General features: G+C 35.4%; 1 protein-coding gene across 6 annotated transcripts; it reads right to left on the bottom strand.

Moving 5' to 3' along the window:
* Positions 1 to 2,063: 2,063 nt before the first annotated feature.
* On the bottom strand, positions 2,064 to 25,136 carry txk (TXK tyrosine kinase). 6 transcript variants are annotated; one of them, XM_088626659.1, is made up of 16 exons: positions 24,993 to 25,126; positions 23,747 to 23,880; positions 16,009 to 16,057; positions 15,821 to 15,917; positions 13,579 to 13,766; positions 13,393 to 13,452; positions 13,245 to 13,299; positions 12,854 to 12,933; positions 11,094 to 11,221; positions 9,465 to 9,539; positions 8,727 to 8,898; positions 6,110 to 6,326; positions 5,712 to 5,776; positions 5,133 to 5,251; positions 3,878 to 4,035; positions 2,064 to 3,315 (listed from the first exon to the last, which is right to left on the bottom strand). In XM_088626659.1, exons 4-16 carry the CDS (start codon positions 15,899 to 15,901, stop codon positions 3,247 to 3,249), a joined length of 1,467 nt encoding a protein of 488 aa, XP_088482785.1. In that variant the 5' UTR covers positions 15,902 to 15,917; positions 16,009 to 16,057; positions 23,747 to 23,880; positions 24,993 to 25,126; the 3' UTR covers positions 2,064 to 3,246. The 6 variants fall into 6 exon arrangements, 5 of the variants coding, with proteins under 5 accessions (XP_088482785.1, XP_088482794.1, XP_088482776.1 ...); XM_088626668.1 differs by having other exon boundaries at positions 15,821 to 15,920; XM_088626650.1 differs by lacking the exon at positions 23,747 to 23,880 and having other exon boundaries at positions 24,993 to 25,135.
* Positions 25,137 to 25,950: the final 814 nt, after the last annotated feature.

The raw sequence follows: 25,950 nt of genomic DNA on the forward strand, positions 1-25,950 counted from the left end.
TTTTCTTTTTTGGTAGGTTTAAAATATATGATTTCAAAATGTTACAGATTGGTGCATTGTACAACTATTTCCTGAGGTCATGTAAAAAGACCAACAAAAACTACTTTTTATGACAGGAAATGGTGAAATGGCCAGCATGAATACAACACGTTACTTTAGTATCTGTAGGGATCAAGCACTGGCTCATTGCTGATTAGTTTCTCATTCTTTCTGTTTTCTGAGCCTCTCCTCCTCCTTGAAGTGTAACCAAAGCAACACTGTAAGCACAGCTGTTCAAGGGATTTTGATCTAAGGAACAAGCAGTAAGTTAAATTAGCCACTAATGAGAGTTCAGTTTCATGTTCACACTTTATCACATGTGGTTTTAGTCTCTGCTAATGGCATTCTTTAGATATTGCAATTTAATATCAAACATAAAAGCACTTATCTGCTGAAGCAAGGTCAGTCTAATTAATGAAGTTAAGGCTTTGATGAATTAGACTTAATCCTTTAGTTATGATGTTTGGTAAAAACTAATCCAAGAATATCATTCTGATCTTGATGTATTAGGACCTTGACAGAATTTTGTAAATACAGTTGAATTGGCCCTTGACTATAAAGCTTCCATTATATTTACTTTCATTCTAAACGTATTATATTGATTATATACAGTGCCCTGCTAAAGTGTTCACCCTCTTCCAATGATGTCCAAGTCCAAATTACTAATGATATATGCATATTTTTTAAGTTAATATTTTAATCATAACTAGAATGCCCAAATGCTTTTGTCAGAGAAGTTAAGAAATAAATAATGAAATTAAGTGCCAGCAAAAGGTAACTTTTTGTTCAAAGGTACAAAGTCTACAGAATTTCTATAAATGCTGGTTAAGTCTGCCTCTGCACCACTTTTTCAGTTTCAAAAATGAAACTCCCAAGTCAGTCACAAACCCAAAGGTTATGGGTTTGGGTGGAGTTCAGTCCTAAACCTACAGATACTAGCTTTGCATCCTTTGAAACCCCCAAAGTGAAATGTCATTATTTTTCTCTGTTGTGAGAAAACAGTCAACAGAGTTTGTGTGAAAAGAATCCATCTATCCATTTTGTAACCACCTTCCATTCCAAGGTCAGAGATTCAAACACTCCTATACCAGGAGAACGTCAGACATTAAATTAAACTTGATTTGCACATTCTCCTTCTTCAACAACTGGCTAATATCTTTCTAATGTTGTAATTCATTTACAGATTACTGCCCTTCACACTCCCTTTAGAATTTCTTGTCCAGTTTTCCATCTCTTTAGTTCCATTTCATTTCACCTACCCATTCTCATTTTTATTTCCTTTGTCTTCCTGACAGAATCCTTTGCCTTCTATTCCTGCTTTCTCCATGATCCCCCCTACACATCCGAAGACGCTCCACAGCTAAGAACCAACAAAGTGTGTTTCCTTATTTTCAGCCTGGAGTTCACCTCTCCTTTTTCCTTTGCAACTCTCACACTGACATAGCTCCCCCACTCACAATTTGTTGTGTTCCGTGTGTGTACAGGTTTAAATACAGACTCCTTTCTAGGTTTTTTAATCTTTCCAAAAAGGAAGGGGAGAATGCTAATGAGATAGAAAGGATGTCAATTGTCCCAAGTGTTATGGCTAATTCTTATGCTCTAATTCATTTCAGAGAAGTGAGTATTTTATTTCTATGAATATAAATCAGATATAATTTTAATTTCAAGCTCTTACTTCCTTGGTACCCCATAGAAGGTGGGTGAAAAGAAATCTGTATTTGTTGCAGACTTTTACAATATGTTATGCAATATAGGCACTTTTGAGCAAGAGGCAGGCAGAAGAGATTGTAAATTGACCACATTAAATTAGTCATGAAATGTTACAAATGTGCAAATGCACACTTGCATTTTTTCACAAGAGAGCTGAATCCGAGCAGACAGCAGAAATATGAGGTACTTTTTGTGAACAGCAGCCACAGTGCCTTGCAATCAATAGCTCTGTTGTGCCGCGCATAAAAAAAGGAGTTACAATTACATCCGCCAACGCTGTCAGGTCATTACAGCAGAGCACAATGATACTCACATTGGAGCGAGATAATTTTATTATTATTCAAATTAAGTTATAAAACATACACCATCTCCAAGGACCCGCCTTAGGGGATAAAGATTTAAAGTTGTAAAACTATACTGCATACAGCTGCATGAAAATAATGAAAATAAATATTTAAAAAATCTCAAAAATCAAATTCAATTATTGCACATAGAACAATGGTGTGAAAGTCGTATATGGATTTTAGAGGTAATCCAATCCATTATAATTATTACTCTTAATATGCTATGAGAATCAATTACACATATTTTTAAAAATGTAATTAAAGCTTTCAGCTATTTTCTTTTGCTAAAAGCTAATATCTTTGTCGGATGCATTGTCCTGGCTTTAATGACTATACAGTAATATCAAACACCCAGAGGAAAAAGCTAACAATTTGAGCAGGACTGCCATTAATTCAGACAGAAATTGTTCTGGAAGGTGTTTTGGGATGTCAAAAATCCACTTTATGAATGCAAGATAAAGATGTACCTCTTTTTTAAAGAGTATATTATCTTCACCTCTTCATCATGCAATAAGGTTTTACAATATGTAATACAAAGTTCTCACACTGGTTCCGATGGAAGGTTACATAAAGTAAGCTGGAACTGATATACATTAACATAATTTTCTACATCATTTGATGATTCAGGATCAAACATTGTTTGATTTTTACATGTGATGTTTCTTTCAGTTAAATAAAAACTGGTCCTTTTTGCATTTCCTTAAGTAAGCAAAAGTATGTTTGTCAGCTTAATTGACATATTTTATATATACAGTAAGTAAATATTACAATAATGTACAAAATTCTATGATATACAGCAGGTAATACATGGAATATGTTTGCGTAATTCTGTTGGTACATTTATAATTCAATAATATACCTGCAGTTACAATTATGCTTCAGTATTACATCAGGTTTTTAGTTTTCATCACAATTAAAATATATCTGTCAAATGGATTCTCTAGATATTACAAAGCCTGCAGTTTCTATTTTTTTGTCAAATAAAGTCCTTTTCACAGTTTGAAGCAATCTGCTGTACTTGTATGATAGTTCAGTTATTTAGATATTTTTTTCAATCTATTTGGATCCACCACAGCAGTATCACAGTTGAAGGGGAATATGAATAATAGTTCACATTAATGCCTTGTGTGGATGATACATGATACATCCCATCCTACTCCATCTCTGCAATTCCCTTAATGTCCTGAAGCAACTCAGAAAAAAGGGGTCTACCTTCAGGTTTCTGAAAAGGCAACAAAAATATTTTATTGATCATTAGTCAGTTCACATTTATACAATTCATTGTTTAAGGAATAGAGAAGTATATGATGTAAATCAGATTCCGATTTAATTATACTGTAGTATTCTAATCTTTGGAACATTTTTAATCATTTCACTAACCCAAGAAGTGTGGATCTCTATTTTATTTGATCACTGGCCACTTTCACTGGTGTAGACGGTTATTTCTAAGTTATAAGTAGGTGAATTAGGAAAATGTTAACACCCTCACAAGTAACACAACACTACCTACAGCTTCACTCCTCTGGGGTGTATTCTCAGAGAATTCAGTACCCATTCTCAAAGATGTGAGACCGGCAGGAGTTAATGTGGAAACGGAACACTGAGAAAAAAGTTTAGAAAGGAGCAAATTAAATCTTAAGATAGAAATCATCATAGGCTACAGTAACCTCAATGATTTAACTCATCCTGTGCTCAAAATATGCACTAAAGTGAAAGTGAGTTTGCATTATTTTTTTTCTGGGAAAATGTTGTGATTATTTTAATATAACATAAAATCCAATCACCTCGTGCCAGCAGCAGTACATGAGTTCATACACTGGGAGCGAGGCCTTGTGAGGTCGGTAGAGCCTTTGTCCCTGAGTGATCTCTTCCACAACCACTGGGTTCGGCTTGTTTTCAAAAGGTGTTTTTCCTTCAGTGAAAATCTCCCACATGAGTACACCTATAAAAAATATATCAACCTACATTTATACCCCAGGGAAACAGGAAACCTTCAGAGTTACCCAAACCTAAATAGCTTTGGAGGGATCTGTGGCCATCCAAAGAGTACATTACTGTACAGTAGATTTGTTTTTATTTAAATTTATTTAAAGGAATACTTTTGAATAAATGTGACTCTCATGTTTTCTGGACTTAAATTCATTATGACAAAAATGTTTTGTCCTTATGCAATGTTATTAAAAATACTATATAACATTTTTGGATTTTTGTAAGCATTATCCAATCTGTAAATCTTTCTGTTATGCTTATTGCTACTGTTTACTTGAGTCCATACTGTACAGTATATAGGCCTTCTCCCACAGTCATTTACAGTGTAAGTACAGGCATAACTCAAATATGGTTCTTTTAATTCTGTTATGAAACATGAAGAAAATAAATTGGAAGCCATCCTTTGTGACTATTTCAGAGGAAGAATTCTTTTGAATTGCCATTCACTGCACAACAACAGTGAAGTAAATGGTGCAGCATAACAACAATGGAGCCCTGCCTAGAATAGGGCTCTCCTTTATGTACAAACAGTATTATAATCATATAGTTATTTTTGAGGAATAATAAAAAAACAACAGGGGAAAAGGCAAAGGCAATTATGTTGAATTTGTTACTCACTCATTTCTCTGACTTGAGTGAAACACAGTGTAATTATACTGTATTTTAAGACAATTACGGTCCTGCGTGTTTTTTCATTTCTTCTTTTCAAGTGGCCAGCTTGTACAGTGCTTTACAAGGCAACCCTTCGCCTACAAATTACATTTATAAGGGCAGAAAGGAAGAAGGTAAAGAATCCAAACACTACAGAACAGATGTACCATTGTTGTGATGTGCCACAACTACCTTTGGTAAACATAACTGCAATGCATAATTTAATCTTCTTTGTCACCAGGTGAGTTACTGTAGGTCAGAAGATAATAATGTTGAGGAAAATATAACATGTTTTGGAACCCAAGAAAAATCCATTAATGCACGACAAGGTTTCAGAGTAAGGTTTTTTTATATAAACCCCCGCTGAGAACAATGCAGACAATCAGGAAGTTGACTTACCAAATGACCATACATCAGATTTGTTGCTGTATTTGTTGAAATGAAACACTTCTGGTGGAGACCACTTAACAGGGAACTTGGAACCAGTAGAGCTAATATACTGATTGTCAAGAACATACCTGGAGATTAGATATTGAAATAAATCATTAGTAGCTTTTATTTCTCACGTGTTCAAAACACACTATATTGATGTGCTCTGTCAAAGTGAATTTTAAATCTATCATGAAATGTCTCATTATCAAAGATCTAGTTAAGATAAACCAAAAAGAACAGCTCAAATGCATACGTTCTGCCAGTTGGAACACTTCAGCATTTTAGCTATCACAAAAATGACACACAATAAAAAAATATTTCCCAAAAATACTAGCACTGATTACCTGAAAACTTAAAAAGCACAATCTTTTTTTTCAGCTAGTTTAAATTCTACATATTATTATATTCATTTCTAAAGTGCTTAAGGTTGGACACCCAATAGCTGTGCACATGAATACGGTTCTTTTTGCATTCAAAGGACAATCTGTTGGCAATACTTGTCAGTAATTTTCTAATCGTTGTTGGTTTTAGAAAACAACAGCCTACCTTGTCATTCCAAAATCACATACTTTCACCACATGCTTGTCACTGACTAAACAGTTTCTTGCAGCCTGTTTCAGAAAACAAAAGAGAACTGGTAAATATTCATTTGTTCATTTGCATTTTAACTAATGTTCCATGAGCACTGAGAAATTTTTATTATGTATTCATAGTGAATATATAATTAACTCTCATGTGGAGCAGAGCTGTGGTGAGCCCTTAAAGCAAAAAGTTTTGTTAAGAGTTCAGTTTTTTGACACAAAGTATTTGTTACTGAGGCTTTTAAAGACATTGTAGTCTGTTTTACCTTTAACTTGTCATTTTGAAACACAATTAAAAATGCTGAATAAAGAGGGATTAAAATGGCCTCCTCTGTAACCTTTCTTGTTCTTACAAGTGCTTACCAGGTCTCTGTGGATGAAATTTTGGCTCTCAAGATACTCCATCCCTTCGCACACATCCTGACACATAGCCAGTAATGTATCCTTATGGAAGGTGGCAGTTCTCTGCCGAAGGTAATTAAGCAGGCATCCATTTTCCAAAAACTCTGTCACTATGCAAATAGGCCTCTCCTTGAAACATACTCCATACAGCTGTACTAGCTTGGGGTGGGACATCTTTCTGTCAAAAGAAAAAATCCATTAGCTTCAGGAATGTTGTCTGTAACACACCTGAAGTACTTCAAAACTACAGTAGGTGCAGGAAAGTATAATAATTCATGGCATTGATACAGTGGTTTTCATCTCAAAAGGTCTCAAAGCCCTTTACATCTTAGAAGAAGAAGACATTGCCCGTCATGAAAGTGCTGCACCTACCTGTACCTGGGTGACAAACAGCACCAACAGCCTCATTATTTAGCCCATCAATCTAGAAGTGAGAGCTTCCCTCACCAGTTAAAATAAAAGGGAACTTTAGGTAGAGTGGATTGTACAAGCCCAGAGTGGTATTTTATCAGGATACTGACATTAACACCCCTACTCTTTCATTCAGTGCCATCGAATCCTTAATGACCAGGTTTCCATGGATCCAAGGCAGCCGAGCATTGGGTTTAATGTCTCACTTTACCTCCTACAATATAGTCTGATTTCCTCTAGGTGCAAAATAACCTTAACATAACTAAACTGAAAGAAGAATTGTGATTACACGACTATGGAGATGCACGACTTTAACTCGTCAGGGTTAATCCAGCTCTAGCCAATTTAATGTTGAGTTTGTTTTATCAATAAGAAAATTGCCTTGTTTTCTACTTGTATATACTGTATGTTTTGTCATTGGTTATTATTGAAGCGATTCTTGAAAATGCAACCTGAGGCACAAAATGTGCATTTCTGCAGCAGCTGGAAGGAAACGGGGGTGAGAAACAGCTGAAGACCACTCTACAGGAAGTGGTCACCTAAAGGTACAGTGCAGGGGTGACCTCAGGAAGACTGCTCTGTGAAGTGTGATATTTGCCATTTAGATTTTTACTTGTCATCACACCTACAACATATTTTCCCTTTGCGACTGCATGTGGAGAGTCAGAGGAAAATTGTAAGTAGGGCACTGGTAACCATAAAGAGATACATTCTGCAAATTTGCATCATGACTCCTACACGGTGAGTGATAAAAAATATGTTTTGCTTTCTGTCATAGTAATACTTTTCTTAAAATATATGGGTCTTCAATGCAGCACTTTTATTTTCAGAGAACTAACTGAGGGTAAACACAAAGAAAATATCATTTCTATGGCAACAATTTTTAGCCCATTTCAATTTTTCAAGGTGAGTAGCTGGTCTGGCCTACTACATTAAAATTAGTGTAAAATTAGTGGCCCAGTATTCTTGTGTTAGCATGGGGTGGGTCTTTTAGTCTCTACTCTCTGTTGTTAACACTGAAGCACTTTATACCTATGATAAACATCACAGCTCACTCACTGATGTATGTTTCTCAGAGGAAGGAAGTACTTGAATACTGTTTTTGAACACAAAGCACACTTTTGCGTTGTATGTATAGTTACAGAGTCAATGTATGCATTGTCACCCTACAGCTGAAACAATGTTTTCCACAAAGTTATTCAATTCTACATTTTGTTAAATGAAATAAATGTCGCTTGTTAAATTGTATTTATTTTGTCAATAACCCTTCCCAACTTTCTAAACACTGCTTTATGGTGTCAAAAAGTACAGTAGTACAATTTTAATAACTAAACAAATAAAAACACCATGATACTTATGCTCATTCACATCTCTGTCGATGCCTAAAGATTGTGGGTTTTCCAAATAGAATATGCAGTCTTGTTATGAAGGTGGATTCAAATTGTTTTGCTGCAGTGGATCAAAGAGCAATGCAGAGTGACACATTACTGTATTTCACATCCCTTCACACTGAGTGCAGTACAAACAAGAAAAAACTAATTTCAACCTTTTACCTTAAAAATGTTCAGTAGGTCTTAATAATGGAAAGGTATATTAATTAATACTGTTACTATGTTATTTTAAGGGCATTACCTGGCATAAAGGCATTGCTCCTAATGAAATTATGTAACCTGATAACCAGAAACCTCTCACCTCTCACCTCTCACCTATGATCTGAACCTCACATTGAAATCTACCTCTACCTTACATGTCAAAAAGCTCACTCCCCATAATAATAATTTTCTATCCTTTTATTTCATTCTGTTGATGCATGTTTTTGCACATCTGATGTTGTTTTGCACATTACCTGTTACCTTTTGTTGTTTTGTACATTACCTGTTGTTGTTTTTGCACACTGCCTGTTGTCTCTGTCTTTCATTATACAATTGTATTGTTGTTTTGTTTTGTACTACTTATCGTCTAAGAGCTAGCTAAATAGCATTGCGTTATACCATATACTGTACATGTGTATGAGTATAATGACAATAGACTTGAACTTGAATTTGAGAAACAAAATCAAAGGAATCAGACAAAACATGTCAATAAAACAAGAAACAAGACAAAAAAATATAACAGCAAAAATAAAAATAAGTCTTCCTTCATTCTCAAGATAATATCTTTAACTTACGTCATGACCTTGGCTTCTTCAATGAAATCTTCTTCTGACATTGACCCTTCATTGATAGTCTTGATGGCCACTTTAAGAAGTGCACGCCACTTTCCTAAACGGACCAGTCCAAATTGCCCACTCCCTAGTTCCTTCATGAAAGATAGCTCTGAGGGGTTTATCTCCCATTTTTCTGAAAAAAACAAACATTGAATTTTACATTTATTTCATTTGCCATTTGTGTCCATTGACAAAAGAACATTATCAACAGCAAAAACACAAAACATTAAGCAATAATTATTACTATAACTCAGCTTAGGGCTCAGCTTCATCGACTCTAGGCTTTCTGATATGAAGCAACATCATGAACCCTCAGTGGTCTAATAATCTTGATATGACATAACCAGCCCGGAAGTAAAACACTACAACAATTTAATATAATATTTCCGTGGTAATTAGATACAATTCGTGCAATCCAGTTTTGTCTTGTAATTACAGTGTCTTGCTACAAACAGAAAACTATATGAACAAAAAAAGTACATGGAAAGAGGCATTTTTGGTTGAATGTATTGTTTCTTACATCCACAAACTTTGAAATTGTTGTCGGTCAAATCTTTTCAAATACAGTACAGTACGTGCTAAGGTTTTTACTGCATTACTTGTTTCATTTCAAAGATCAGAAATCTCCTGAAATGAATGTCAATGATGAATGGTAACATCTACAAAAATGCAGTTCTTGGTAGGATGACATGTACTCACCATGGCTGAATCCCGCGGTTGCTGGCACACACTTGCCCATGGGCCCAACTGGATATCGAAGTCTTGTGATGAGGCCTGCAACAGAAAAAATGATTTTCCCAGCTATTCCTTTTTAAAAAAGTTACAGAAAGCTTAGTTTCATATAAATAAGACAACACATCATGTTAAACATTTGCAGTAGTTATCTCTGCTGCTTCTCAATGCAATGGCACCGGGTTCAGTTCCTGAGGTTTTATCCATTTAGAGTTTGTACAATATGTTCTCTCCATGTTCCTGTGGGATTTTGCTGGGTGCTCCAGGTTATTTCCACAGTCCAAAGTCTCGTTAAATTTAAACTATACAGCACATCTTTCTAAAGCAAATACATGAAAAGAACACCTGTTAACACTTGTTAAGTAAAATCTAATGGAAAACAAATCCTGTATACTTTAGTTACATTTCGTCCTGTGTTTCCACACTGTCCCCTCCCTATAGTGTCCGCACTATTTCCTGTAAAACGAATTCTTCATAGATGACATACCTGTATGGAGTCAGTTGTTCCAGAACAAAGCAAATATTTTTGTACGAGTGTAATTGTCAGTATTATTAAAAACATAAAATCTTAACTTTAAAGAACTATATAATAATAACCAAAGTATTAGTATCAGTCATCTTGACATTCTTTTTTGCATACAGTAAAATGTGCATGCAAAAAATGTGTAAAATGTGGTTGTGATGATACATAAATGCAATATTACACATCTCAACTGCATTTATTGCGGAGTGCTACAAAACTACATGCAGAAAAAAAAACAGATAAAATCAACAAGCCCTCATTTTTTTAGCTGACTGAAGACAGTGACGTAGTCTAGCTGGTGGTGCACATCCTTTTGCAGAAACCCCTTGGGCATGTGTTTGTTCTCATGCACACTGTGTATCACATGTTCTGCACAAAGAGTACCACCCGATGCCTTCAAATGAACCTTTTAGAGTTCTTCAATGTAGATATAAAAAATGAGGAATTCCTCTATCCCACATTCAATCAAACTAAATCAACAAATCAGTTCACAATAAAGGACTATTGATTCATGGGCAATTGCAATTACTTATTATGTGCAAAAATTAATTTATTATGATGATTGTGGGGTAGTAAACTTACAGATTCTGGTAATCTAAGTGGATTCCTGTCAGAGTGGTGTGTAATGACTTTGTACTGTATAAGTGAATGTCTTTTAGATAATGTTATATTTATTTTTTATTTGGAAATGTTTATTTATACTGTTTGTGTGTTTTTATAAGTCCCTCTGTGTGTAAACCATAGCTGTTTGGATGCAGAATGAATTGCTGAGAAACCAGACAATAAAGTGTTTATCATATTATAGAATTCATTTGAAAAATGAAGTTCGGGACCAGGAATTAAATGAGAATTTTAGAACATAGAATCTTAAAACTACTGCGCAGCTGTTGTACTGTATTGGCAATAACATTTAACAATTCTTGGGGAGTCATCAAAATGATAGGGAAAAATACTAAAATGCAAACTGTGAAATCTGTGGAAGGCTAGCCAGACATTGTAAAATAGTTCATGCTGGACCACGGAGATGGAAATAAAATGTAATATTAAAATCTCTAAAAAGTGTACGCATTTACCTGCTGCATTGTGCTGATGATAATGAATTACTTCGGGTATTGAATCGAAAACGTGTTTCTCTGCCAGAAAAAACTGCCCCGAGGAATTCTGCTTAATCTGATAATGCCTTATTGCACTGTCTTTTGAGCTATAAAGAAAAAAATATTTTTTTTATTAAAGCATGCAGTATTAAGAACGTAACTATGCATTTTAAGAGCAAAAAATAAAAAGGTAGAATGCCAATAACGAATTGTGAATAACATGAAAATTAATTAAATGATGATCATGTGCATTAGGAACACAGACCAAACTATGACCTCATCCCTTTCAGTTCATCAGCTTGGGAACAGCAGAAACCAGTGTGTTGTGAATAATGGGATAAACAGTAGGATCACATTCTCCAGGATTCTGACCTCCTGTACATACAATAAACATTTTAAGTTTCCATTTAATGTGTGAAAGGTTTCCCTACCACTCTCAGGTAAAAATGGCTGAAGTTTTTTCCCACCTCAGTTTTATAAGAAAAGCAAGTAAGAAATATATCAGTCTGAGCTTAACACCCATCTGTTCCCAAGATGTTGTGCTCTCACTGAGGAATAAGCGATTTATGGATGGATGTTATCTTATAATAGTTCCCACTGTTGATGGCTCATTTTTTAATGTTGTCACAAACTGTGGTGGCAGTTTAATCTTTTTCAGCGTTTCCCAAACCTAGTACAGGAATGCATTGGTGGCTTCTGTTGACTATTTCAACTCAAAGCTTTACAAATTCAGATTTTGAAGCTTTAACTACACCGTTTGCTTTTGAAAATTAGTTTCAGCTTTCAACAGAAGGAAAATATGAGAAATAAGTATTCACTCTGTTCCAGAGCTGGGTTTCAGAATGCAAAGGGTTTAAACATAACTGTGAATATGCTAAATGAGGGTATTTAGCGCAATGTCATTCCCCCTTCTGTCTGCACATCATTTATCCATAACATTTAATTGTTTCATAAAGCTTTAGGAAAGCAAAAAAATATAAACCAAGTTGAAACAGAGTTGGGTGGCATGGTGTTGCAGTGGTTAGCATAGCTGTCTCACAGTGCTGGCACCCTGGATTCAATTCCAGACCTGGGGTGCTGTCTGTGTGCAGTTTGTACTGTGTGCAGTTTGTACCCACAGTCCAAAGACCTACTGGTAGATAAACTGGCTTCTGGGAATACTGGCCCTGGTGTGAGTGCGTCTGTATCTGTGTTTGTGTCGTTGTGTGCCCTGCGATGGACTGGTGTCGTGCCCAGGGTGTATCCTGCTATGTGGCTGTTGCTTGCCAAAATAGGCACCAGCTCCCTGTAACCCTGAATTGGATGAAGTGGTTAAAAAAGTGATGGATGAAAAAGAGTTATGCTGCGAAATGTATTGAAAGTAATACATTACTACTACTATTACTAATAATAATGAGCAATATGCCAACATTTAACTCTGCAAGACAGTGGTGAGTGTAAATTGGTCAAGAGGAACACCCCACAAAGTAAGATTCAACGGTCTCCAAAGAATACAAAACATATTCATTTGAATGGAAAAATCTTTTATGGCAATATTTGTGTTTTTAAGTGTTATGTGAAGGTAGACACAATTATATTTTTTGCAGTGTAATGTAATAATCATCTTCCCACCTTTTATTCTGAAACTTTAGAAAATTCAGAAAATTACATCTAATTTTACATCTTATTGCTTGTTTTGTGGGGAGTTACAAACTAGTAAGAGTTATGTGGTTGGTTAATAACTAAGATAAGGCTCTTACCTCACAGCTTTGGTATAAACAGATACTGTGTAGCTACCCAACTGACTTGAGTCTCGAACAACGAACGCACCTTCCTTTGCCTAGAAAAGAGGAAATCAGGTTTTCAGACTTCCCTGCAGGTGCAGAGCAATTAACCTTTCAAAGCAACACACCAGTTAGTGAGATGATTTTTCTTTTTCCTGTGCAGCATAAAATGAATCTAATTTCATGCTACTTTCCCTGATTTTTTTTTTGCTTGGTTTGAGATATTTGAAAACAAGTAGTTTTGGTAGGAATAAACAGTAAAACCTGACAGCCCCATTTATTTTGAGCTTCTGATTTGGGTGCCGTACAATGCTAGCTAATATGTCCGTGAAAAACTTATGGTTAAATGTTGTTACTGTTTGCCTACCTCATACCGAAGAAGTTGTTCTGCCTTTGCTCTTGTTAAGTTTTTACAGTACCACCTAGCACGCAGAAACAAAGAACCAATGTTTCAGTGGTGATTGAAAGAGCACACCCTTGTTTTGAATGTAATGAGATTCATTAGACCTACTTACTGATGTGCCTGCATATTATTTTTCTCTGTAACATAATTGCTGGGGATGAATCCTTCATTCCTTGAAAAGGGAAAGTGCCAAAAAGTACATTAAATTAAATACAAATGAAATTCATTTTGATTTCCACTGATGTTAGACACAATTTGAAATGCAGAAGGGTAGGAGATAACCTGCACTTGACCTCACCCATTTTTGTCTCTGGCTTTCCACCAGTGCTGGTCCTGTTTGTGAATGATGGTATACTCTTCGCCTTGCTTTAGTGTTAAGTCAGTTTGCTCTTTGGCTAAAAAGTCATACATTGCAATTACGCTGACTGTCTCTGTGCCGTCCTCTGTGGGGGGTGGAGGAGGAGGCTTTCTCTTGGAGCTGTGTGACTGAAAGAAAAGAAAAACGAGGACTTGCAATTGTCCCAACTTGTCACAAAACAGTACCTCTTTGCACAGCTCAAGCTATCTGTCTGTTTTCCAGACTGTGTGATATAAACATTTAATATATGATGCAACAGCAGTACAAAAACCTATTATACAAATTCATTAATCAGTTATAAATTAACCCCATTTTTCAATCACATAGACTTCTTTTGCATTACTTTAGAGCACTTCCATTTGTTCTCTGCAGATGATACTCTTAACTTCTGTTCCTCGTTAACAGACTGATCATGCATGAGCAAGCACAGAGAAGTGACCTCCCCAAACCCAGCTTTCTCCAGCACCCTGCTGTGCTTAAAACAAATAAGACTTGAAATGACAGATAAATGGCTTTTCCTATATAGGCTCCAGTGCGAGCCACTCTTTCTTGTAGAAAACACTTTGTAGAGTTGCAAATTGTAAATACTGCACACTTAAGAGGGCGCCATTACAATGCTGTGTGAATGCTCTACAGAAAACTGACCACATCTTGTTCAGTTCAGCACAGGTTTTGTGGCTTTTGCAAAACAGGCACTAGAATTGTTCTCTAAGGCTTTGTGCACTTGCATACTTCTGCTGAGGTCAAGAAAGTGACCAACTTCCAAAGCAGTACGTTTTTAGAGTCATGATGTGGTTTTCTCTACAGAAATTTTCATGAACCTCAACCAGAATGCTGAAAGCCCTATGTATTTTGACATGTATTTCTTGCAGTGAAATCTAGGCCTGGACAAAAAAGGTTTGTATCTATTAAAGGATTCCTGAAGCCTCACTTCAACATTAGAACCGGGTAAATATGTCCCAGACGTCAAAGTCTTGCCAGATAAAGAAGAATACATTTCAAATACTAAATGAAAGTTATTAGTTTCCATTTGTTTCATCTGAACTTTGAAGATCTAAACTGTAAGGATGACTTTTGTTGATGCTCTTCTGAATTCTGAAAGCAGCCACAATCATGTCGTCAAAATTTCAAGAGAAACAATAAGAGAACAAAATTGGTCTAGCAGAGAATGTAGACTGTATTTGAAAATTTAACCTGTTGCACACTCTGAATTTTGGTCATGACCTTTTCTTTTCAGTTTACAGATTCCTTTGTTTTTCTTTACATTGTTCAACATGAATCTAACATTTTTCCAGGGTGCTTCTAGCAGAAATTTGGCTTGGTTTTAAAGTGAAAGGAGTGGGCATACTGTACCTTACATAATGCACATTAACGAAACCCTTGATATAGCTTTGTAATTCAGATACTGTGTATATTCAGAACAGTAGCTTGTTAATAAAATGCATTTTATAAAAGCAGAACTGAAAGCTGTACTTTTTATACAGTACCATAAAATTATTGAATAATAGGAAAAACAGAGTGGGAAAAGACACATAAACTGAATTATAAAGTCAAACTGTGCAGGTGGTGGAAAGAGTTGCTTTAAAGAGCAACCACCATATTAATTAAATTTAAATATTTTCCTATTAACCAAAGAGTACCTTGACTCATGTATGAATTCAAAATAGATACATATTTTTTAAAAATACAGGTACCAGACATTTGTTACAATTTAGCGTTTTTATAACACAACAATGATAAATAGAAAACTGAATCAGCACTTCTCTTTAAAAAAATCTTGTTTTAGTTTCTCTATATTTTATACATTCTTTATCTCTATCATAGTTGCAGATCAAAGTCTGGGTTGCTGCTGTGGGTGGAGATGGCAGGGAAGAGGCATGAGAAAAGGGGAAATTGTCTAGTTCTGGTATTTGATTTTTGTTTCTGCTGGTGGAGTTTTTACAAAACTAAATGATAAAATATAAATAGGAAAAATGTTAACAGGCTGAAAAAACATAATAACGGATAAATGAAAGCCTGTATAATTAACACGGGGGCATGGCTCTAGTTTCACTGGTTGTGGACCTTGATCCATGCTGAATATTATAATGTACATTGCACCACTTTTTGCCAAAAAACACAACTGTGAAAGATAAAAGCACAATTACAACCAAAAAACTCATTTCAACTTTGAAATGCTTACCGTATGAGAGGTTGTAGGATATGTCTGAATTTCATACCGAGACTGATTCCGCATCATACTTGTTTCGTTCTCCAGGCTCATCTGAGTTGTAATTTCTCTACTGGACAGAGATATTTCATTACTAAAAACTATCAAGGTTTTTTCTCCAGCTTTTTTTTTCAACAGTTACTGTATAAAGTTCTCCTTACCTTTTTTGCACTGAACAGCAACAACAGAAGACTGACTGAATGGAGTGGTCTATAAAAGAAAGATAATAAAACATATTCTAAGAAAGGTTCACTTAATTTAATTGTTTCCTGTAATCCTAAAGTATATTCTTAGTGTGACAGATTTAACATCTTTCCACATTATTCAAAAGATGAGATGTTTTATAATTCTTCTAACTGTAAATTGATATTCTACAGTGCACTGATACACAGAAGAGATTAATGTGTTCATTGTTCTGCATTTCCCATTAAAAGAATTGAAAGTTGTTGTGAGTTAGTATATCTACAGGTGTTGGGTGTAGGATAACTCTCTTCTATAGGAATAATAGTAGAAGAAGTTTTATCATTTATTATAGCAAAAGGGCAGAAGCACATATAAACACACAATACTGTATACTGTATGTTTAAAACAAATATGTTAATCTATATATTGGACTGCATTTAGGATTTAAGTTGCATTTTACGAAATTACATTAAGAAGAGCTGCTGTTTTAATAATTTTAATAGATTTTTTAAGCAAAAATGAGCATTTAAAACTAAAATATGTGCACTATATTTAGGCTGCTTATAAATACATTTTTTAAAGACAGATTTCATTCAAACACAATGTTTAGCCATAGGTTTTGATACATGCTTTTCATCCATAGTGTTACCACACATCACAGTTTTACTGATATTCCCGTATTCAGCATTATTTCAATGTCCTAGCCAAAAGCAACAAAAGTGAGAAATAGTCCAAGTTTTTGGATATTTCAATAAAAATCTGAAATTACTTTATAAAATATTCATTTTATAAACATTTGATCTTTTCTATTCTATCTACCTATTAGAGTTTTGATGATGCAGATATGATTATCCCAATATTTATTAATTTTCTACATTATTTCAGATTCTCCTGTACAAATGTATTAATTTATGACCAAAAAGAATATGAGATTTTTGTTTATTGTCTGTTTTTCTTATGTTCTGAAAGGCATGTACCCCTAAGGAGGATTTTGTGGAAGGGGGGGAAGGGACTAGAGAGAACATCCGATGGTTCTTTTGTGTGATATTCTTATATTGTTCTCCTAAACAAAGCAGTTCACAAAAATAAAGGCACCCAGTGGTTTCTCTACAGTATTTTCCACCAATTTCGGTTACAAAAAGTGTGTGCCCTGCCAAATGACTTGGAAAACAACTGTGGAAAATGTATTTTTTCAGATTAATATAATGCGGGTTCTTTTATTGTATAGTAAGAAACATTTAAACTACAGTATATCCCCTTCGTGATGCTTCACTGGGGACAATGATATCCAAGGATTGAATGCTTTGTGATTGTTTGGAACACTTCAAATCAAATCAAATCAAATCAAAGTTTATTCATCAAATGCACAACAATACAGCATGCAGCAGTAGTTGCTGGCAATGAAATATCTTTTCAACAAGCTCACCGGGGGAGTAAAAATCACAAAATTAAAGTTACAAAAGAAGGTTACATAATAATACATAATAGTACATTAGAAATTGAATAAAATAAACTCAGACAATACTCAATATGAATAGAGCTGCTATGTGTCCATGGTATATGCATTATGTCATGTCCAAGTAGTGCAGTATGATGAATACAATGAAAACTGTATGTCCATGTAGCCATTATGGGTGATTTGCTAAAGGAGCTGCAGGTTGGCTATTTAGCAGTCTCATTGCCTGGAGGTAGAAGCTGGACCAGACTTCTTAAGACATCTAGCTCACAGCCAGTAATGAGCTGCGCTGACTTGGTGGGAAAGGTTTGGCTTAACCTGCTTGGTTACTGGGTATCCTCCTGGCCATAAGACTACGAGACTCGAACTCCATTCAGACTGAGTGAACCAAGGGGTAGCTGCAAGCTGGAGATAGGGTGGAGGAGGAATACTTGAGTAAAATGCGAAGGGAGACGTTTGAGCTCAGGTTATGTAGCTGGTTTGGTGACAATGGTGATTAGACGCCACTGTGTGAGATGGACTTGTCATAGTCATCCCTTCCAAAATTCAATTAATGACTTTCATTATTGTTTCAGCAGTTGTTTCTTTTTAGTTTATATGTGTGTCTGTATGTTTTGCAAACAGCTATTTGTGTTGATGTAGCAGTATAGGCCAGTCCCGCAGAAGCCCAGTCTATCAGTTTGTATCAGCCTCCTGGATCAGTGAATGAAGTTTGCATTAATAAAGCCAACGAGCGGCGTAAAGGAGTAACTGAGAGCTTTGGCTGGAATGAAAAACCCCAAACCCCATGTCTTTCCAGGACAAGGGATGGTGGCTGTATCCCTGAAAAGCAAAATTCACAAATCCTTGCTGATTTGCTTCATTGCTTTTAAGAAAATACAGGTCGACAAAGATGTTGAGGAGACCCTGCCGTTGAGTTAAATTTGGTGTTTGTGCTTCTACTAAGATATTTTATTCAAATTCTCGGTTTCTCAGTGGAAAAAGAAAGATTATCAAAACCAGATCACACCTCCACAGATCTGAGACCTGCCAGATTTCCTTTCTGTGTGTAATAAAGATCCACCTCTTCACTGAGAGTTTTGTTTTTCTTAAAGGAAGGGGAAGGCAAAGTTTGATTATTGCAATGCAGTGCTCGTTGGTGTATTCAAACATTCTCAACAAGGTACGTAATGTTCAGACCTCAGCTGCTCAGATACCAACCAGACCTGAACATTTTTCATAAATCACATGCTTTTTGTCCTATACCAAATGCGTCAGATGCTTTAATCTGGGTCCATGAGAAGTTCGAAAAAAAAATCAAAATATTGCTGCTCACCTTTAAGGGCTTGAGCTGTTTGACTCCTGACTACACCATTAAACTGCTCACACCTACACAAATCTCCGAACTCGGTAATCTTGCTTTCTGTTCTGTTGCTCTAAGTGTGTGGAATGTTCATCCAGCCCATTTCAGATTTTACAAAATTAAAAATAAAAATCAATGTTATACTCTGACGGAATTTCGATGAATCTACTATAATAATTTGTGTACACCTGTCTCTTGATTATTTTTTTGAAAACAGCTTTGAGATTATCAGAATGGCACTATACAGTATGAAATAAAACTGGACTAGCCTTGGACATACAGTGAGTATGTGTATTTAATTAATTAAATTGGTTCACTGAAAATTCATATGTACCACATACAGTAATATTAAAATTATTATTAATTTCATTTGATTTAATAGCATTTTCATCCTAAAGTTGAAAAATGCATGCACCTCCAGTAAATATTGTAGAGACTGTTTACTCCACAATATGTACTGTAAATACTACTCTAAAGAAACGATATTTTTGTAAATATTGTTTAAAAAATATGATAAGCGAAGTTTATCACACAATGCCACAATACATCAGTAAATGACCTGTTTTCATTTGCAATGCTATATACCCGTGCTACATATTTCTATATCCATGCTTAGATGATCAAGAATTTGAGAATAATAAATTGAGAATTTTGAGATTCTCAAAGTTTGCAGGATAGCTAATTTGGCAATGAGAAATAGAACCTAAAATTGAGATGAATGTGTTGTAATTGCAGCTTCTGTTTTAGTAAACACATTTTCAACAAATGTACGTTTATGTCCTTTTAAATCTCAGTGTCTTTCCTTATCTTGCCTTAGCCTTCATACTGCAGATGTCATAAAAATCTCATGTGATCAAATGAAGTCACATGGTTTACAAACCAGGACTTTATTAGGCCTGTCATGCAGGTCTTCGGGAAATTGCTGTCGTCACTAAATGTTGTCATATTCGCCCTGACCATTTTCCAGACCAATGTTTCGAAACCTAGTGTATTCCCTCGGATTACACTCGACTTCTCGTTTTTGTTTTGTATTCTGGTTTCAAATAAATATCTGTTGTATGATTCATAATTTGCAGTACTTTCTCCAATTGCAAAAGTGAAAAGCCCTTTAAAAAGAAGATTAGACTTTTTTAGTAGTAAATTGTGGAGGATGAAAATACATTTGTCTTGAAAGAGCTTGTGCGGGTCAATATTTCAACACAAAGTGTCTGACACTGAATGAGGAATTCATATTTTGTAGGCATTTGACTTGTATTTTATCAACGGTTTTCATATACAGTACCTATAAATAGACTGACGCTGCATTGACCCGGATAAGACGACCTACGCTTCATCATCTGTGATCTATACTACGACGCATGTAATGGAATATTATGTTTGACAGGAAGCTGCTCGCATCAGTCTAGGTGCGAAACAAAGAGCAGAAAGCCCACACTTCCTGAATGACCCATGCTCTGTGCCCAGATGATACAGTGAGTCAAACCATGAACAAAATGAGAGCTTAAGCAGAAAGAAAGAAAATAAAAGCATAAAAACTGGCTTTTCCAATGATTTTCTGCAGCCTTTGCATCGTCTTTGCTAATGACAAAAATGTATGAAAATGAAGTTGTACAGCTGCTTAGGTGGTGTCATAGCAATAACCTGGACTTGAACATAAAGAAAACGAAAGAGCTAATAGTGGACTTTCGGAGACACAGGCCACACACTCACAGCCCACTCAGTATTGATGGAACGGAAGTGGAAACAGTCACCAGCTTTAGGTTTTTGGGAATTCACATCTCTAAAGATCTAACCTGGACTGTGAACACTGACTCTATCATGAAGAAGGCTCAGCAGCGCCTTTATTTCTTGCGGTGCCTCAAGCGATGGGGGATGCCAATACATCTGTTGGTGAACCTCTACCGCTGCACCATCGAGAGCGTCCTCACCAATGGGATCACCGTGTGGTATTGCAACACCTCTTCGCGAGAAAGAAAGGCACTGCAGAGAATGGTCAATATGGCCCAGAAGATCATCGGCTGCGGTCTCACTGAGATTAAACAGCTCTATGAGGACCGCTGCCGTGGTAGAATTCTGGCCATCACAGAGGACAGTCACCACCCCGGGCATGAGCTCTTCACCCCACTGCCCTCAGGCAAGACATATAAGAGCATACGGACACTTACCACTAGATTCTTCAATAGCTTCTATCCACAAGCAGTGAGACTGGCGAACACATTTAGCCATCCCCCTCGGACCACACCTACACCATCACCATCTACCTCTTTATGATTTTTTATCTATTGCACATCTCCAGTCATTGTTTACACGTCTGTATTGTTTACATTCAAACTGTCTACATGTTTACTTGCACATTGTCTATTGTTTGTTTGTACATTGTCTCGATGCACTGTTTGCACTTTGTCTTGTTTTTTACACTTGTTTTACAATCGAGAGACTTTCTGTAAGTAAGAATTCCATTGTACCAGTACCAGTTACATATGGCAATAAAGTTCAAGTTTAAGTTCAAGTATCATATAATCTCCTGTGAACCAAACCCTCAGACTAACCTATAGGAAATCATCACATCACTTTCAATAACCGTTCATTCAGTTCAAAGTACTGTAACAGGGGTTCTAAGATGCTGAGGTATTAGTACCAGCAAGCATTAAGTGCAAAGTGGGATACACCCTGGAAAGGATGCCATTTCAACACAGGGCCAGGGCCAATTTACAGATGCCAGTTAACCTATTGTACCAGTCTTTGGACTGTGGGAGAAAACTGAAGCACACAGCGGAGACCAACATGATCGTGCAAAAAATAAAAAAAATCCATGCAGATAGCACCCCAGGAATCTATCTGAGGGCACCAGTGCTGCAAAGAAGCAATGCTTACTCCAGACTTGTGCAATCTGGCCTTTCTTTCCACCCTTCATTGAACAAAGCAAGAAGTTTTTCACTTCTCCACCTGCCCTACTCTGTTGTGGGACTGTTGGTGCATACTGAATTCTCAAACGCAATAAAAAGAAAACACCGAAGGGATCAATTGCAATGTTGTTGCAGGTTAACTGGCCACTGTACATTGTGAAGTTTCCACACTTGTGGCTTACATGTGTGTTTCAGACCACAAAACTGCACTCACTAACTGCATGTTTATGTTCTCCATCTTATTTTGTGTCGACGAAGAAATGTGCCCAAAAGATCATTTTAAATACTGAGTGCAAAAATCTATAAGATACTAAATATACCCAGCTCTGTTGGAATATTCTCAGCCCTTAGTATTTGCTATTTTAATGCAGCTGTACTCCATTCTTCATCTTTAACTCTTCTGCTTCAATAAAGCTATTTGCTTTTCTATTAGTTGGCAACAAGGACCTAAGAAATAATTAGTAATATACTGTAAGTCTAACCACTGAAAATCCTGAGCCTGTACATTCAGATGACAGATGTAGACATACATATCACCTCAGGAATTATATATCTACTGTAGGTGATGATTTCTACCAATAAATGTCACTACCTTAATCCCAATGTACAACTTAAATAGAGAAACATATTATCACAACAATAAAATATGATGGTGTTCATTACATTAGCACAATAGTTTTAGTGGTGAAAAAATGCTGTTTTTTGCTCTGCATTGACTTGCTTATAGTAACTCACCATGTATTCTGTCATATTTTATTTTAATTACAATTTATAGTTAAAGAATTTATAAGGCCTATAAACCAAATTAATAATTGATTCCGAAGCGTTAGTCCTTAGGTAAGAATTCAACAGTTTATAATCCTTAAAGGCCATTAAAGGGTTTAGAATTTCTGAATACTGCAAACAAACATAATGAAAAATTAAGCAAACATAAGAACACTCAAAAACATATCTTGAACGGGACATTTCTGCTTATTATTGCAATTAAGGTTGTAAACCTTGTGTATAGAGTGGTATTATTGTGAACATATTTCAGAACAGATGAATACAATACAGTTTACAGTACAACATCCATCACAATATGTGTCATATCCTTTTCAAAAAATGTAATTTGGAGTTTAACATACAGTATGAATAAAGATTTGAAAAAATAAAGATTTAAAACTCTCGTGTTACCATCAGCATTGGCTTAGAGAAACTATACAGTATTTTAAATATGAGAAGAGTCTTTGTTGTTGGAATATAATTTCAAACTCATTCCCACCCAAGCCCCAAAACTATAAATCTTAAAATATATTTTTATATAGGCTATAATGTCATACTGTTGTCTGAGGTCATTTCAGATTAAAGGTTGATATGGTGGTGATTTAAATATTTAGTGATGGAATCTGAAGATATTGTCATGTTAGGATACATTATACAGTCTGACATCTTCCAATGAAAGACGTGGAAAGCTCAATATAACAAATTCAACTTTGAAATCCTTCAATTAAGTTATGATTTGATTGGCATGGATAGTTCAAAATATTTGTTTGCTTCATATTTGCTTTAATAAAAAATATTGACTCCCTTGTTGTCACTGATACTGTGTATACTTATGTGCTATTTGATCAAACATTAAGACAGTCTTTCATAAGTGAACAGCAGAAAGGTGCAACTCATATTGTCTATGAGCAAGTATATCCCTTGGGTCTCTCCTCCTAAAATGGTCCATTTTATTCTTCTTACTTCTTATTACATTCTAGAACTAAATGTTTTGTTATTGACAAATGTTTCCAAAATGTGTACACATTGACTGTATGTTGTTCACATTTTAATTACTTAAAGATCAGAGCATGCTGTGAACATCATACGAGATGCCCAGGAGGCACCGTATGTTTCAAGTAATGAATTCAGTGTTGCCTGGAGTGTTTTTTTTTCTTTTTTATTGCTTTGGCTCAAGATCACCTTTCTGTATGTTGAGCCTTGGTGAGGATTTGCAGAACAGATTTTTTTTTCCTTATTCCACTGACCTTCAAAATGCTTTTTTAAAGGTAAAGAGTTATTTTCCAGCTTTGTGTCGGAGATTGGAATGGTCCTGTGGTGATTTATTTTTGTCCAAATCAAATTCACCACCTTTTTGGTGAAAAGATTTTAGACACTCTAGCTGTCAAAAAAGTAAAACATATATGAGAAAAACTGCCTTAAAGGGATCCCAAACATTTATTTAAAGAATTTGTCATTTAAAAATAGACCTTTTTTGTAGACCTATTTGGATTTTGTTAACCAGTGGTGAAGCTTGTATTATGAATAAGTATTATGGTTGCTAAAGACAATTTTCTTTTGATATGAGAGGAACAAAAAACAGGAAACACTACCTGAAATCTATTGTTTGACACTAACTTCAGTTGGTTACATGCCTTTTTTGTGGTAAAAACAAACACAATAGGCATTTCAATATGCATGACTGCTACTGCTAACATAGTCATGTTTCTTATTTTGCCTGACACATTTCATATAGCAAAGATCATACAAATGCCTTGCTTTTAGAAACCTTAACTCTTTCACTTCAATAACATGTTTGTTCTGCTCATCACATCAGTTAAGTGAAGTAATGATAAATTTATAAATTAACTTAATATCAATCCAATGCTAAAGCACAGTTAATTTATGCTAATCTTCAAAAACTGAATACAAGGAAAACTTTAGAATGTCAAAATTTGGAACGCAATCTTCCTCACTTAAAATCAGACTCTGCTTAATCATTCTTTCTAAATCGCACAATTTTCTGGACATGTTTCTGCGTGTGAAGAGATTCTAATGGGGAGCTCTGTCAGTGGACAGGAATGGGTAGAGGCTAATTCTGAGCTGAAAAGTATTAATAACAGTTGTGCTTTCTTTTTTTAACTTTACGGTGTGGAATTATAACCGCTACTCATTCCATACTGCTATATGCACTTGACTCTGGGGGTTGTCCTGTATTTGTGAATGACATGCCCTATCTGTGACTTGAAAGGTGGTATTTCTATGTATTTTTTTGACAGATTAGCTATGAAAAAAAAAACTTTAAAACACTCTTGTGATCTCTATATTTTGCGTTGCATTAAGAGCACCGGCACATGCTATTGGTATTCATCGTTATTAGACATTATTAGTTCCGCAGTGCTACTGTTTATTCTGTTCTTAAGGTGACGTGTTAAGTATTAGCCCTCGGTCTTTGCTTGATTTTCAGATTTAATTTATTGTCTCCCCCTCTTAATGAACAAATAACTCACTTACTTGAAAGGATCATTGCTGTTTCATGCGAATGGTCCAGTCTAGTCTTCATCCATCAGTTACATTCTGTTTTTCAAATTGTTGAAGGGTTCAATGACATGTCTATGGGTGACTCGGGGAGAATTGAATGCTACTCAAAGTGCGGAAAGGAAGAGGTGACGTGATGTTAACCACAAGACTGCATAATCAAGTACACCTCTTAGTAGAAGGAAAGTAAGGAGACTTAAAAATACAGTAGGCTTATTTTTCATTTACATGAGAAATGAGCAAAATAACTTCATCAATCATGAAGTAAAACTTTAAATAGTTTTAAGTTTAAACCAATTGGCACTTCTGTTAGAAGTGTGTGCTGCTGGACTGTTGACATCAGTCCAAACAAGTGTGATGCACTTGTTTTTGCAGTATTGTTTTGTTTTAGAATTTGGAGTAATAATTGTTCTGTACGTATTTTAAACAAATCATTATTTAAGAGTGACTGCATGATGTGACCATGATTAATGAAATCGTTAATTAAAGTATGTTTTTCAATTATGCTTATACTTAAATGCCTTTAATGTCAAATCTACTTTCTACTTTTTAAGAGCTTCGGTATTTTTTTCTTTAGAAAAAGTTCCAACGTGATTTTCACATGGGTAACTGAGAAATCGGAGTATGAATCAAAATTTCTCAAAGAAGTGGTTTATAACTTTTGTAGCAAACAAAGATACAGTACAAGAGTAAATACAAGGACAAGTACAATTTTGTGAGCAAGAGTAAGATAAGGTGAGCAAACTCTTATCTTTAATAATCGGTGCAAAACTGCAGCAAGGACTCTCAAGCACTGATTGGCGTCCACAAATGGATTTGTAAGGATATAACTACTGTATGCTTCAGCAATCTTGTATATAGCTTGAATTTAAATTGTTTTAAATTATCCACTTTATAGAAAGTGAGAGTGAACCTGCAAAGTCCTAAGACACAT

This window comes from Lepisosteus platostomus, chromosome 1 (genome assembly GCF_059453375.1).
Source record: "Lepisosteus platostomus isolate fLepPlt1 chromosome 1, fLepPlt1.hap1, whole genome shotgun sequence".
In the NCBI taxonomy this organism is placed as follows: Eukaryota; Metazoa; Chordata; class Actinopteri; order Semionotiformes; family Lepisosteidae; genus Lepisosteus; species Lepisosteus platostomus.

Bases quoted from the DNA above. Each gene is read 5' to 3' on its own strand.
- txk (XM_088626641.1), bottom strand. From the start codon at position 25,041: ATGAAGACTAGACTGGACCATTCGCATGAAACAGCAATGATCCTTTCA. The intron at 8,899-9,464 runs GTGAGTACATGT...TGTTTTTTTCAG, and splicing joins AACCGCGGGATTCAGCCATG to AAAAATGGGAGATAAACCCC. The intron at 3,316-3,877 runs GTGATTGGATTT...TTGCCTTTTCAG, and splicing joins TGTACTGCTGCTGGCACGAG to AAACCTGAAGGTAGACCCCT.